This window comes from Polistes fuscatus, unplaced genomic scaffold (assembly GCF_010416935.1).
Source record: "Polistes fuscatus isolate 324 unplaced genomic scaffold, CU_Pfus_HIC Scaffold7, whole genome shotgun sequence".
Lineage (NCBI taxonomy): Eukaryota > Metazoa > Arthropoda > Insecta > Hymenoptera > Vespidae > Polistes > Polistes fuscatus.
In genome coordinates this window covers 9476275-9487845 of record NW_025113151.1, presented here as the reverse complement: position 1 = coordinate 9487845, position 11571 = coordinate 9476275, and the positions used below count along the sequence as shown (strand labels likewise).

Below are 11571 nucleotides of genomic sequence, written 5' to 3'. Positions count from 1 at the left end.
GGGAAAAGATAAAAAAAATATGAAAACGTGTAAAACCAGCATTTATTTCTTATAACCACAACTACGCCTACGGCCTCTGGCTCTTTCAAATTTTCTACCCTTTGAACGTACTAAGGGTTTTGTATGCGAGTGTGGAACACCTGGTGCCAATCCAAAGTGTTTCACAGCTTCGCGTGCATTACGTCTACCTTGCATCAAAACTGTTTTTTTCCCAAGAGGGGCACGAAGAGCTAACTGATCAAAAGTAATTATTTCGCCACCAGCTTTCAAGATGCGGCCTCTAGCTTTTTCAGTAATACGTAGTGCGCAAACCTAAGATACACACACACACAAAGTAAATATATATTATTAATTAAATTCTAGATAAATAAGCTATATATATATATATATGTGTAAATTTCGATGGCTATATGTATTGTACAAATCTTACTGTTAATTTCGGAATTTCAAAAATTCTAGCATCATCTGTAACAGTTCCAACAATGACTGCAATACAATTTTCATGTCCAGGCTTCTTCATAAATCTAACAACACGTGCTAATGAAATTGGAGGACGATGAATCTTACTCATAAACAGTCGTTTCAGAATTATTTGATTGAATTTTGAGTTTGTTCTACGTGCCAAGAATCGGTAGAGCTGGAATACAAAAATTATTTTTATTTATACACTATATTATGACGTACTATGTATGCATGTGTCAACTAATATAATTGCCTTTTCTTTTAAACGAAAAGACAGAATAGGAAAGCTGACTAATTTCTATAGCGAATTTACAAAATTGAATTAGTCTATATTTGCTAAGACTAACACAGAGTGCTATTCGCAATAACCTTACGGATAACATAACCTTACTTCTGAAAAAGTAGTGTAAAGGTTTTACAAAAAATATAAAACTCCGGTTAGAGCCTTAACACAAGAAATTGGTGAAACTCTTCTCGACAAAAACCAATAAAAAGAATGACTTACTTTTACAAGAAGCCGTAAATAAACATCTTGCGATTTCGGTTCTGTTCGTCGAACCTTTCTATCGTGTTTGTGGTTAATATCGATACCCTGGAATAAGAATAGTTATCGTTTAATTAAGTTTTCTTATTCTGCATCTGCAGAAGAATTATATTTTGTTTCGATTTTTGCACAAATGAGACATTTTGTTTGATTTTTTTAAGGATAGAAAATTTTCACATTATCTCACCATTTTAACAATCCGGAAAAGAAAGCATGCTCAGACGTATCTTGAACTAAAATGAAACAACGTACGATATAGAGGGCGCTTAAGACGAACTTTTAAAATTATGATTTACTTGTAAACTTTAATAATATAAATTTTATTTTTTGGATAACTTAATCGTATGTTAAGAAGTACAATTTACAATATTTAAAAATTTTATGAATCAAATTAATTGAAAGGACTGAATTTACAATCGTAAATAAAATAGTTCAGTTGCGCACTCTATAGTATATTTTATACACTATTGATTTATATGTATGTGTTACCATTAATCTGTATAATTCGGTCAATTCATGAAATAACTAGACTTATTTAAGAAAGTATTTAAAAAGAATTCTATTATATACTTCAATTAGTTGTTTTGGGAAATAATTAAGTAAAATATGATTTCACGGAAGACGAGTATTTAAAGTATGAAATTATTGTATTAATTATGTAATACATTTATCTGTAACTTCACATTATAATTACTAAATGATGAAATATTTAAAAAATAAAGTAAACATCAATTTATTTGTCGATTTATACCACATGCGTATCAAACGCTTCGAGATTTCTTTGATGTGTTTCTTTTATTATACTTCTTAAATGTGCTACTAATTATGATAGTGTACTAAGTAAAATAATTTAAAAAATGAATTTTATGATTTATTGTATATTACAATTATTTAAATTAGAATGTGTAACGGCATTAGCCATCATCACACCTTTGACACAACTTCGATGAATTACTGAAAAAAATTAGATTATAAAGCAATCTAGTTTGGAGTTAAAATTCAATTGTTCCAATTTTTGAAGATTATTTTAAACTCAATAGAGAATCCAAGTCTACAAGTCAACATTTATATGAATGTTTACTTATTATAAAATCTTGCGCCCACATAACTGATGACACATTTAAAGTTTACTTCTTATAGCCGCAACTACGCCTACGGCCTCTGGCTCTTTCAAATTTTCTACCCTTTGAACGTACTAAGGGTTTTGTATGCGAGTGTGGAACACCTGGTGCCAATCCAAAGTGTTTCACAGCTTCGCGTGCATTACGTCTACCTTGCATCAAAACTGTTTTTTTCCCAAGAGGGGCACGAAGAGCTAACTGATCAAAAGTAATTATTTCACCACCAGCTTTCAAGATGCGGCCTCTAGCTTTTTCAGTAATACGTAGTGCGCAAACCTAAGATACACACACACACAAAGTAAATATATATTATTAATTAAATTCTAGATAAATAAGCTATATATATATATATATGTGTAAATTTCGATGGCTATATGTATTGTACAAATCTTACTGTTAATTTCGGAATTTCAAAAATTCTAGCATCATCTGTAACAGTTCCAACAATGACTGCAATACAATTTTCATGTCCAGGCTTCTTCATAAATCTAACAACACGTGCTAATGAAATTGGAGGACGATGAATCTTACTCATAAACAGACGTTTCAGAATGATTTGATTGAATTTTGAATTTGTTCTACGTGCCAAGAATCGGTAGAGCTGGAATACAAAAATTATTTTCATTTATACACTATATTATGACGTACTATGTATGCATGTGTCAACTAATATAATTGCCTTTTCTTTTAAACGAAAAGACAGAATAGGAAAGCTGACTAATTTCTATAGCGAATTTACAAAATTGAATTAGTCTATATTTGCTAAGACTAACACAGAGTGCTATTCGCAATAACCTTACGGATAACATAACCTTACTTCTGAAAAAGTAGTGTTAAGGTTTTACAAAAAATATAAAACTCCGGTTAGAGCCTTAACACAAGAAATTGGTGAAACTCTTCTCGACAAAAACTAATAAAAAGAATGACTTACTTTAAAGAAAAAAGCGAACCTATTTGGATGTTCATTCGTGTAAATAAATGCGTCTACTTAATTTCGTTAAAGAAAATGAAATAATAAATATTTATTTTGATATTCACAGGATGGTATGATGATTAATCTAATGTTCGGCGCGCATTGTCCACAATTGATCAAAATGTTAACCACGGAATTTCAAAAAATTCAAAATGGAGATGAACCGGAGTAAGTTTGTATTACGTTTTTTATATTAATATCTTATTTTTATTTATCTTTAAATTACAGATTCTGTATATCTGTAAACGAATGTAGTCCAGAAGAAAATACACGAATGCGCGTAGCCGAAGAAGCTCGAATAACTAAGGAAGCAGAAAAGAAAGCTCAAAAAGGTATTTGCAGAAGCATTGGTATCGTTATTGAAATTAAATTAATTTTTTATTATTAATATTTATTTACGCCTATAATGAATCTTTTATAGAAGCAGAAACTAAAGCAAAATACGAAGCAGAAATGAATCATTTAACTAATTCGTTAATTGATGAAACTTGTCTCTTATTGTATCCATGGATATTTAAAGACGAAGAAGGCCATAAAAGAGATAAAAAATGTTGCCCACCGTACGTGGAATTAGTTGAAGAAATCTTACCAGGAAATTATATTATTGAACAGGAAATACGAAAGCGATTGAACGAAGATATTCTTGATAAAATGTTTCACGAGGTTCTTTTATTGAACTTATTTTCTTTTCAACTTTGATATTTGTTTTGTGTGTCACAAATCACAATTAAATAATTTCTTCTTTTTAGTCTGATTATGTACTCACGGATCGTGCAAGACAATTGATTTTAGACGGTAAATGTATGCTTATGCGTTTAAGAAAAAATGAATCTACAAATGAAATGGACATTCATCAGCATTTGATTACTTTACTGTTTGGAGAACCAGTGTTACCTTCAGCATATCAGTGCTTCACGGACGAGATGTAATACATAAATCATTCTTAATAAGGAACAACTATATTTTAACTCTTTCTTGCCGTAATGGTTATTTATCTCGAATTTCGACAGAAAAAAGTAAATTTTACAAGTAATATTGAATGTTTATGATAAAAAGATTATTTGTTTAATAGCTATTGTGGTCGACATCGACCAGCTGTAATATCAGCGGAAATGGAAAATGATCCATTTCCTATTGTCTGGACTCCACCTAATGCTAGAAACAAGGCAACTGTATTTCGTTTGATTTTTAGTAAATATACAGATACTACATATCCAGTAAGTAAGTATACAATTTCAAATAATTTAATATCAAAGAAATTAATTTAACCATTACGGAAAATTTTATAGTATGAAGATAAGACAAAAAACGAACCAATAATTATTTTCAAATACGACAGTACGAGGAAGAACGAGTTGAAAATGGTTTTGGAAATGTACAACGATGAAGTCGTAGATTTTGGAGTTTTTGAGTGTGATAAACTTTCAAATATTAAGTTGATAGCAAAATCAATTGAAGATTTCGAGTCTAATACTGAAGAAAAAACAGGGTATATTTTCAAAGATTAAACATTATATACTAAAAACTATATAAAAAAAAATATGAAAACTAAAAGATTTCATATTTTTCTGTACAGTTATGAAGTATTTATATGTACTGTAAAAAAGGTAGGACGCGAAGCCTTTTTAGCATTTGCTGGCATTGGTCCATTTTATGTTAGTGATAATCATGAAAGTGCAAACGAAGAATCGAAATTATATTTTCCAAGTGTTAGTGCATTGGAAGAAATACAGTCTGATGATGAAGATAAAGTAGAAGAAGTAATAGATGATGCAGTGACAATAGAAAATATTAATTAAATTATTGTGAAAAGGGAAAAGATAAAAAAAATATGAAAACGTGTAAAACCAGCATTTATTTCTTATAACCACAACTACGCCTACGGCCTCTGGCTCTTTCAAATTTTCTACCCTTTGAACGTACTAAGGGTTTTGTATGCGAGTGTGGAACACCTGGTGCCAATCCAAAGTGTTTCACAGCTTCGCGTGCATTACGTCTACCTTGCATCAAAACTGTTTTTTTCCCAAGAGGGGCACGAAGAGCTAACTGATCAAAAGTAATTATTTCGCCACCAGCTTTCAAGATGCGGCCTCTAGCTTTTTCAGTAATACGTAGTGCGCAAACCTAAGATACACACACACACAAAGTAAATATATATTATTAATTAAATTCTAGATAAATAAGCTATATATATATATATATGTGTAAATTTCGATGGCTATATGTATTGTACAAATCTTACTGTTAATTTCGGAATTTCAAAAATTCTAGCATCATCTGTAACAGTTCCAACAATGACTGCAATACAATTTTCATGTCCAGGCTTCTTCATAAATCTAACAACACGTGCTAATGAAATTGGAGGACGATGAATCTTACTCATAAACAGTCGTTTCAGAATGATTTGATTGAATTTTGAGTTTGTTCTACGTGCCAAGAATCGGTAGAGCTGGAATACAAAAATTATTTTTATTTATACACTATATTATGACGTACTATGTATGCATGTGTCAACTAATATAATTGCCTTTTCTTTTAAACGAAAAGACAGAATAGGAAAGCTGACTAATTTCTATAGCGAATTTACAAAATTGAATTAGTCTATATTTGCTAAGACTAACACAGAGTGCTATTCGCAATAACCTTACGGATAACATAACCTTACTTCTGAAAAAGTAGTGTAAAGGTTTTACAAAAAATATAAAACTCCGGTTAGAGCCTTAACACAAGAAATTGGTGAAACTCTTCTCGACAAAAACCAATAAAAAGAATGACTTACTTTTACAAGAAGCCGTAAATAAACATCTTGCGATTTCGGTTCTGTTCGTCGAACCTTTCTATCGTGTTTGTGGTTAATATCGATACCCTGGAATAAGAATAGTTATCGTTTAATTAAGTTTTCTTATTCTGCATCTGCAGAAGAATTATATTTTGTTTCGATTTTTGCACAAATGAGACATTTTGTTTGATTTTTTTAAGGATAGAAAATTTTCACATTATCTCACCATTTTAACAATCCGGAAAAGAAAGCATGCTCAGACGTATCTTGAACTAAAATGAAACAACGTACGATATAGAGGGCGCTTAAGACGAACTTTTAAAATTATGATTTACTTGTAAACTTTAATAATATAAATTTTATTTTTTGGATAACTTAATCGTATGTTAAGAAGTACAATTTACAATATTTAAAAATTTTATGAATCAAATTAATTGAAAGGACTGAATTTACAATCGTAAATAAAATAGTTCAGTTGCGCACTCTATAGTATATTTTATACACTATTGATTTATATGTATGTGTTACCATTAATCTGTATAATTCGGTCAATTCATGAAATAACTAGACTTATTTAAGAAAGTATTTAAAAAGAATTCTATTATATACTTCAATTAGTTGTTTTGGGAAATAATTAAGTAAAATATGATTTCACGGAAGACGAGTATTTAAAGTATGAAATTATTGTATTAATTATGTAATACATTTATCTGTAACTTCACATTATAATTACTAAATGATGAAATATTTAAAAAATAAAGTAAACATCAATTTATTTGTCGATTTATACCACATGCGTATCAAACGCTTCGAGATTTCTTTGATGTGTTTCTTTTATTATACTTCTTAAATGTGCTACTAATTATGATAGTGTACTAAGTAAAATAATTTAAAAAATGAATTTTATGATTTATTGTATATTACAATTATTTAAATTAGAATGTGTAACGGCATTAGCCATCATCACACCTTTGACACAACTTCGATGAATTACTGAAAAAAATTAGATTATAAAGCAATCTAGTTTGGAGTTAAAATTCAATTGTTCCAATTTTTGAAGATTATTTTAAACTCAATAGAGAATCCAAGTCTACAAGTCAACATTTATATGAATGTTTACTTATTATAAAATCTTGCGCCCACATAACTGATGACACATTTAAAGTTTACTTCTTATAGCCGCAACTACGCCTACGGCCTCTGGCTCTTTCAAATTTTCTACCCTTTGAACGTACTAAGGGTTTTGTATGCGAGTGTGGAACACCTGGTGCCAATCCAAAGTGTTTCACAGCTTCGCGTGCATTACGTCTACCTTGCATCAAAACTGTTTTTTTCCCAAGAGGGGCACGAAGAGCTAACTGATCAAAAGTAATTATTTCACCACCAGCTTTCAAGATGCGGCCTCTAGCTTTTTCAGTAATACGTAGTGCGCAAACCTAAGATACACACACACACAAAGTAAATATATATTATTAATTCTAGATAAATAAGCTATATATATGTGTAAATTTCGATGGCTATATGTATTGTACAAATCTTACTGTTAATTTCGGAATTTCAAAAATTCTAGCATCATCTGTAACAGTTCCAACAATGACTGCAATACAATTTTCATGTCCAGGCTTCTTCATAAATCTAACAACACGTGCTAATGAAATTGGAGGACGATGAATCTTACTCATAAACAGACGTTTCAGAATGATTTGATTGAATTTTGAATTTGTTCTACGTGCCAAGAATCGGTAGAGCTGGAATACAAAAATTATTTTCATTTATACACTATATTATGACGTACTATGTATGCATGTGTCAACTAATATAATTGCCTTTTCTTTTAAACGAAAAGACAGAATAGGAAAGCTGACTAATTTCTATAGCGAATTTACAAAATTGAATTAGTCTATATTTGCTAAGACTAACACAGAGTGCTATTCGCAATAACCTTACGGATAACATAACCTTACTTCTGAAAAAGTAGTGTTAAGGTTTTACAAAAAATATAAAACTCCGGTTAGAGCCTTAACACAAGAAATTGGTGAAACTCTTCTCGACAAAAACTAATAAAAAGAATGACTTACTTTAAAGAAAAAAGCGAACCTATTTGGATGTTCATTCGTGTAAATAAATGCGTCTACTTAATTTCGTTAAAGAAAATGAAATAATAAATATTTATTTTGATATTCACAGGATGGTATGATGATTAATCTAATGTTCGGCGCGCATTGTCCACAATTGATCAAAATGTTAACCACGGAATTTCAAAAAATTCAAAATGGAGATGAACCGGAGTAAGTTTGTATTACGTTTTTTATATTAATATCTTATTTTTATTTATCTTTAAATTACAGATTCTGTATATCTGTAAACGAATGTAGTCCAGAAGAAAATACACGAATGCGCGTAGCCGAAGAAGCTCGAATAACTAAGGAAGCAGAAAAGAAAGCTCAAAAAGGTATTTGCAGAAGCATTGGTATCGTTATTGAAATTAAATTAATTTTTTATTATTAATATTTATTTACGCCTATAATGAATCTTTTATAGAAGCAGAAACTAAAGCAAAATACGAAGCAGAAATGAATCATTTAACTAATTCGTTAATTGATGAAACTTGTCTCTTATTGTATCCATGGATATTTAAAGACGAAGAAGGCCATAAAAGAGATAAAAAATGTTGCCCACCGTACGTGGAATTAGTTGAAGAAATCTTACCAGGAAATTATATTATTGAACAGGAAATACGAAAGCGATTGAACGAAGATATTCTTGATAAAATGTTTCACGAGGTTCTTTTATTGAACTTATTTTCTTTTCAACTTTGATATTTGTTTTGTGTGTCACAAATCACAATTAAATAATTTCTTCTTTTTAGTCTGATTATGTACTCACGGATCGTGCAAGACAATTGATTTTAGACGGTAAATGTATGCTTATGCGTTTAAGAAAAAATGAATCTACAAATGAAATGGACATTCATCAGCATTTGATTACTTTACTGTTTGGAGAACCAGTGTTACCTTCAGCATATCAGTGCTTCACGGACGAGATGTAATACATAAATCATTCTTAATAAGGAACAACTATATTTTAACTCTTTCTTGCCGTAATGGTTATTTATCTCGAATTTCGACAGAAAAAAGTAAATTTTACAAGTAATATTGAATGTTTATGATAAAAAGATTATTTGTTTAATAGCTATTGTGGTCGACATCGACCAGCTGTAATATCAGCGGAAATGGAAAATGATCCATTTCCTATTGTCTGGACTCCACCTAATGCTAGAAACAAGGCAACTGTATTTCGTTTGATTTTTAGTAAATATACAGATACTACATATCCAGTAAGTAAGTATACAATTTCAAATAATTTAATATCAAAGAAATTAATTTAACCATTACGGAAAATTTTATAGTATGAAGATAAGACAAAAAACGAACCAATAATTATTTTCAAATACGACAGTACGAGGAAGAACGAGTTGAAAATGGTTTTGGAAATGTACAACGATGAAGTCGTAGATTTTGGAGTTTTTGAGTGTGATAAACTTTCAAATATTAAGTTGATAGCAAAATCAATTGAAGATTTCGAGTCTAATACTGAAGAAAAAACAGGGTATATTTTCAAAGATTAAACATTATATACTAAAAACTATATAAAAAAAATATGAAAACTAAAAGATTTCATATTTTTCTGTACAGTTATGAAGTATTTATATGTACTGTAAAAAAGGTAGGACGCGAAGCCTTTTTAGCATTTGCTGGCATTGGTCCATTTTATGTTAGTGATAATCATGAAAGTGCAAACGAAGAATCGAAATTATATTTTCCAAGTGTTAGTGCATTGGAAGAAATACAGTCTGATGATGAAGATAAAGTAGAAGAAGTAATAGATGATGCAGTGACAATAGAAAATATTAATTAAATTATTGTGAAAAGGGAAAAGATAAAAAAAATATGAAAACGTGTAAAACCAGCATTTATTTCTTATAACCACAACTACGCCTACGGCCTCTGGCTCTTTCAAATTTTCTACCCTTTGAACGTACTAAGGGTTTTGTATGCGAGTGTGGAACACCTGGTGCCAATCCAAAGTGTTTCACAGCTTCGCGTGCATTACGTCTACCTTGCATCAAAACTGTTTTTTTCCCAAGAGGGGCACGAAGAGCTAACTGATCAAAAGTAATTATTTCGCCACCAGCTTTCAAGATGCGGCCTCTAGCTTTTTCAGTAATACGTAGTGCGCAAACCTAAGATACACACACACACAAAGTAAATATATATTATTAATTAAATTCTAGATAAATAAGCTATATATATATATGTGTGTAAATTTCGATGGCTATATGTATTGTACAAATCTTACTGTTAATTTCGGAATTTCAAAAATTCTAGCATCATCTGTAACAGTTCCAACAATGACTGCAATACAATTTTCATGTCCAGGCTTCTTCATAAATCTAACAACACGTGCTAATGAAATTGGAGGACGATGAATCTTACTCATAAACAGTCGTTTCAGAATTATTTGATTGAATTTTGAGTTTGTTCTACGTGCCAAGAATCGGTAGAGCTGGAATATAAAAAAAACATCTTTAAAAGATCTGAATAATCAAAAATTATTTTTATTTATACACTATATTATGACGTACTATGTATGCATGTGTCAACTAATATAATTGCCTTTTCTTTTAAACGAAAAGACAGAATAGGAAAGCTGACTAATTTCTATAGCGAATTTACAAAATTGAATTAGTCTATATTTGCTAAGACTAACACAGAGTGCTATTCGCAATAACCTTACGGATAACATAACCTTACTTCTGAAAAAGTAGTGTAAAGGTTTTACAAAAAATATAAAACTCCGGTTAGAGCCTTAACACAAGAAATTGGTGAAACTCTTCTCGACAAAAACTAATAAAAAGAATGACTTACTTTTACAAGAAGCCGTAAATAAACATCTTGCGATTTCGGTTCTGTTCGTCGAACCTTTCTATCGTGTTTGTGGTTAATATCGATACCCTGGAATAAGAATAGTTATCGTTTAATTAAGTTTTCTTATTCTGCATCTGCAGAAGAATTATATTTTGTTTCGATTTTTGCACAAATGAGACATTTTGTTTGATTTTTTTAAGGATAGAAAATTTTCATATTATCTCACCATTATGACAAACCGGAAAAGAAACGACTACTGACTGCAAATGAATCACTGACGAACATGGAAGAACGGAAGATGTAGAGGCACTCAAACGATTAAAATATCTATTACGGAATCATAGCAGTATGAATTCAATCTTTTGATGATAAATATATGATCAGAAAGTTTCATATATTATTTGATTATAAATTAATTGTAGTAAACAATGAGGTTCAATTACTTATAACATTTAAAATTTACAGATGTTAAATATAGGAAACTGTATTATCGATCACAACTAAAGTCAATCAGTTCAGTAACACCCTCTATAGGAAGAACATTAAACTATAATATTTGAATTACAAAACACGTTACCTTTTGTGAAATTATCAAAGCACGTAGATTTAACTATTTAGAAAGAAGCATTATTTATTTAAGTTTCAGAATAAAAATGAAAATCGGAAGAGAGATGAAAAAAAATGAGGAAGGAAAATAGAACACTTAGAAAGATAAGATAAAATATAATTAATGTCTTATTATTAGACAAAGATAAAGAAAGTTT

The 11571-nt window shown here is 30.1% G+C and overlaps 3 protein-coding genes and 1 long non-coding RNA gene across 17 annotated transcripts in view; 3 read left to right on the top strand and 1 right to left on the bottom strand.

The window, feature by feature from the left end:
- Positions 1-11127, bottom strand: part of LOC122523838 (60S ribosomal protein L18) — a 28913-nt gene extending 17786 nt beyond the window's left edge. For 2 of the 10 annotated variants that reach the window (XM_043645742.1, XM_043645745.1), the window contains exons 1-7: positions 11034-11122; positions 10808-10894; positions 10239-10445; positions 7421-7627; positions 5343-5549; positions 2522-2728; positions 431-637 (exon numbers count right to left, since the gene is read on the bottom strand). In XM_043645742.1, coding sequence (XP_043501677.1) covers positions 431-637; positions 2522-2728; positions 5343-5549; positions 7421-7627; positions 10239-10445; positions 10808-10894; positions 11034-11036 — 1125 coding nt within the window. In that variant the 5' untranslated portion in view covers positions 11037-11122. Of the gene's footprint in view, positions 1-24; positions 313-430; positions 638-967; positions 1055-1193; positions 1257-1855; positions 2404-2521; positions 2729-4936; positions 5225-5342; positions 5550-5879; positions 5967-6105; positions 6170-6767; positions 7316-7420; positions 7628-9834; positions 10123-10238; positions 10446-10807; positions 10895-11033 lie in introns of those variants that run through there. The other 8 variants (XM_043645743.1, XM_043645744.1, XM_043645741.1 and 5 more) reach the window with 8 other exon arrangements.
- On the top strand, positions 600-4912 carry LOC122523845. 4 transcript variants are annotated; one of them, XM_043645768.1, is made up of 9 exons: positions 600-947; positions 3039-3097; positions 3168-3268; positions 3329-3432; positions 3522-3763; positions 3850-4025; positions 4173-4317; positions 4390-4589; positions 4677-4912. In XM_043645768.1, the coding sequence occupies exons 2-9, from the start codon at positions 3050-3052 to the stop codon at positions 4897-4899; spliced, it is 1239 nt and encodes a 412-aa protein (XP_043501703.1). In that variant the 5' UTR covers positions 600-947; positions 3039-3049; the 3' UTR covers positions 4900-4912. The 4 variants fall into 4 exon arrangements, with proteins under 4 accessions (XP_043501703.1, XP_043501702.1, XP_043501704.1 ...); XM_043645767.1 differs by lacking the exon at positions 600-947 and adding an exon at positions 2632-2722 and having other exon boundaries at positions 2827-3097; XM_043645769.1 differs by lacking the exons at positions 600-947; positions 3039-3097 and adding an exon at positions 2635-2722.
- On the top strand, positions 7531-9810 carry LOC122523847. Of its 2 annotated transcripts, XM_043645774.1 has the most exons (9): positions 7531-7621; positions 7726-7996; positions 8067-8167; positions 8228-8331; positions 8421-8662; positions 8749-8924; positions 9072-9216; positions 9289-9488; positions 9575-9810. In XM_043645774.1, exons 2-9 carry the CDS (start codon positions 7949-7951, stop codon positions 9795-9797), a joined length of 1239 nt encoding a protein of 412 aa, XP_043501709.1. In that variant the 5' UTR covers positions 7531-7621; positions 7726-7948; the 3' UTR covers positions 9798-9810. The 2 variants fall into 2 exon arrangements, with proteins under 2 accessions (XP_043501709.1, XP_043501710.1); XM_043645775.1 differs by lacking the exon at positions 7726-7996 and having other exon boundaries at positions 7534-7621.
- LOC122523851 lies at positions 11084-11473 on the top strand. Its single transcript, XR_006305393.1, has 2 exons — positions 11084-11153; positions 11273-11473. It is a non-coding gene; the product is annotated as an uncharacterized LOC122523851 (long non-coding RNA).
- The last annotated feature ends 98 nt before the right edge of the window (positions 11474-11571 follow it).

What these genes read in the sequence shown, in the direction of transcription:
- LOC122523845 (XM_043645768.1), top strand. Translation starts at nt 3,050, where the DNA reads ATGACTTACTTTAAAGAAAAAAGCGAACCTATTTGGATGTTCATTCGT. An exon ending in CTATTTGGATGTTCATTCGT is followed by an intron (nt 3,098 to 3,167) that starts GTAAATAAATGC and finishes TGATATTCACAG; the next exon opens with GATGGTATGATGATTAATCT. An exon ending in CAAAATGGAGATGAACCGGA is followed by an intron (nt 3,269 to 3,328) that starts GTAAGTTTGTAT and finishes TTTAAATTACAG; the next exon opens with ATTCTGTATATCTGTAAACG.
- LOC122523847 (XM_043645774.1), top strand. Translation starts at nt 7,949, where the DNA reads ATGACTTACTTTAAAGAAAAAAGCGAACCTATTTGGATGTTCATTCGT. An exon ending in TTGATAAAATGTTTCACGAG is followed by an intron (nt 8,663 to 8,748) that starts GTTCTTTTATTG and finishes TCTTCTTTTTAG; the next exon opens with TCTGATTATGTACTCACGGA. An exon ending in CAGTGCTTCACGGACGAGAT is followed by an intron (nt 8,925 to 9,071) that starts GTAATACATAAA and finishes TTTGTTTAATAG; the next exon opens with CTATTGTGGTCGACATCGAC.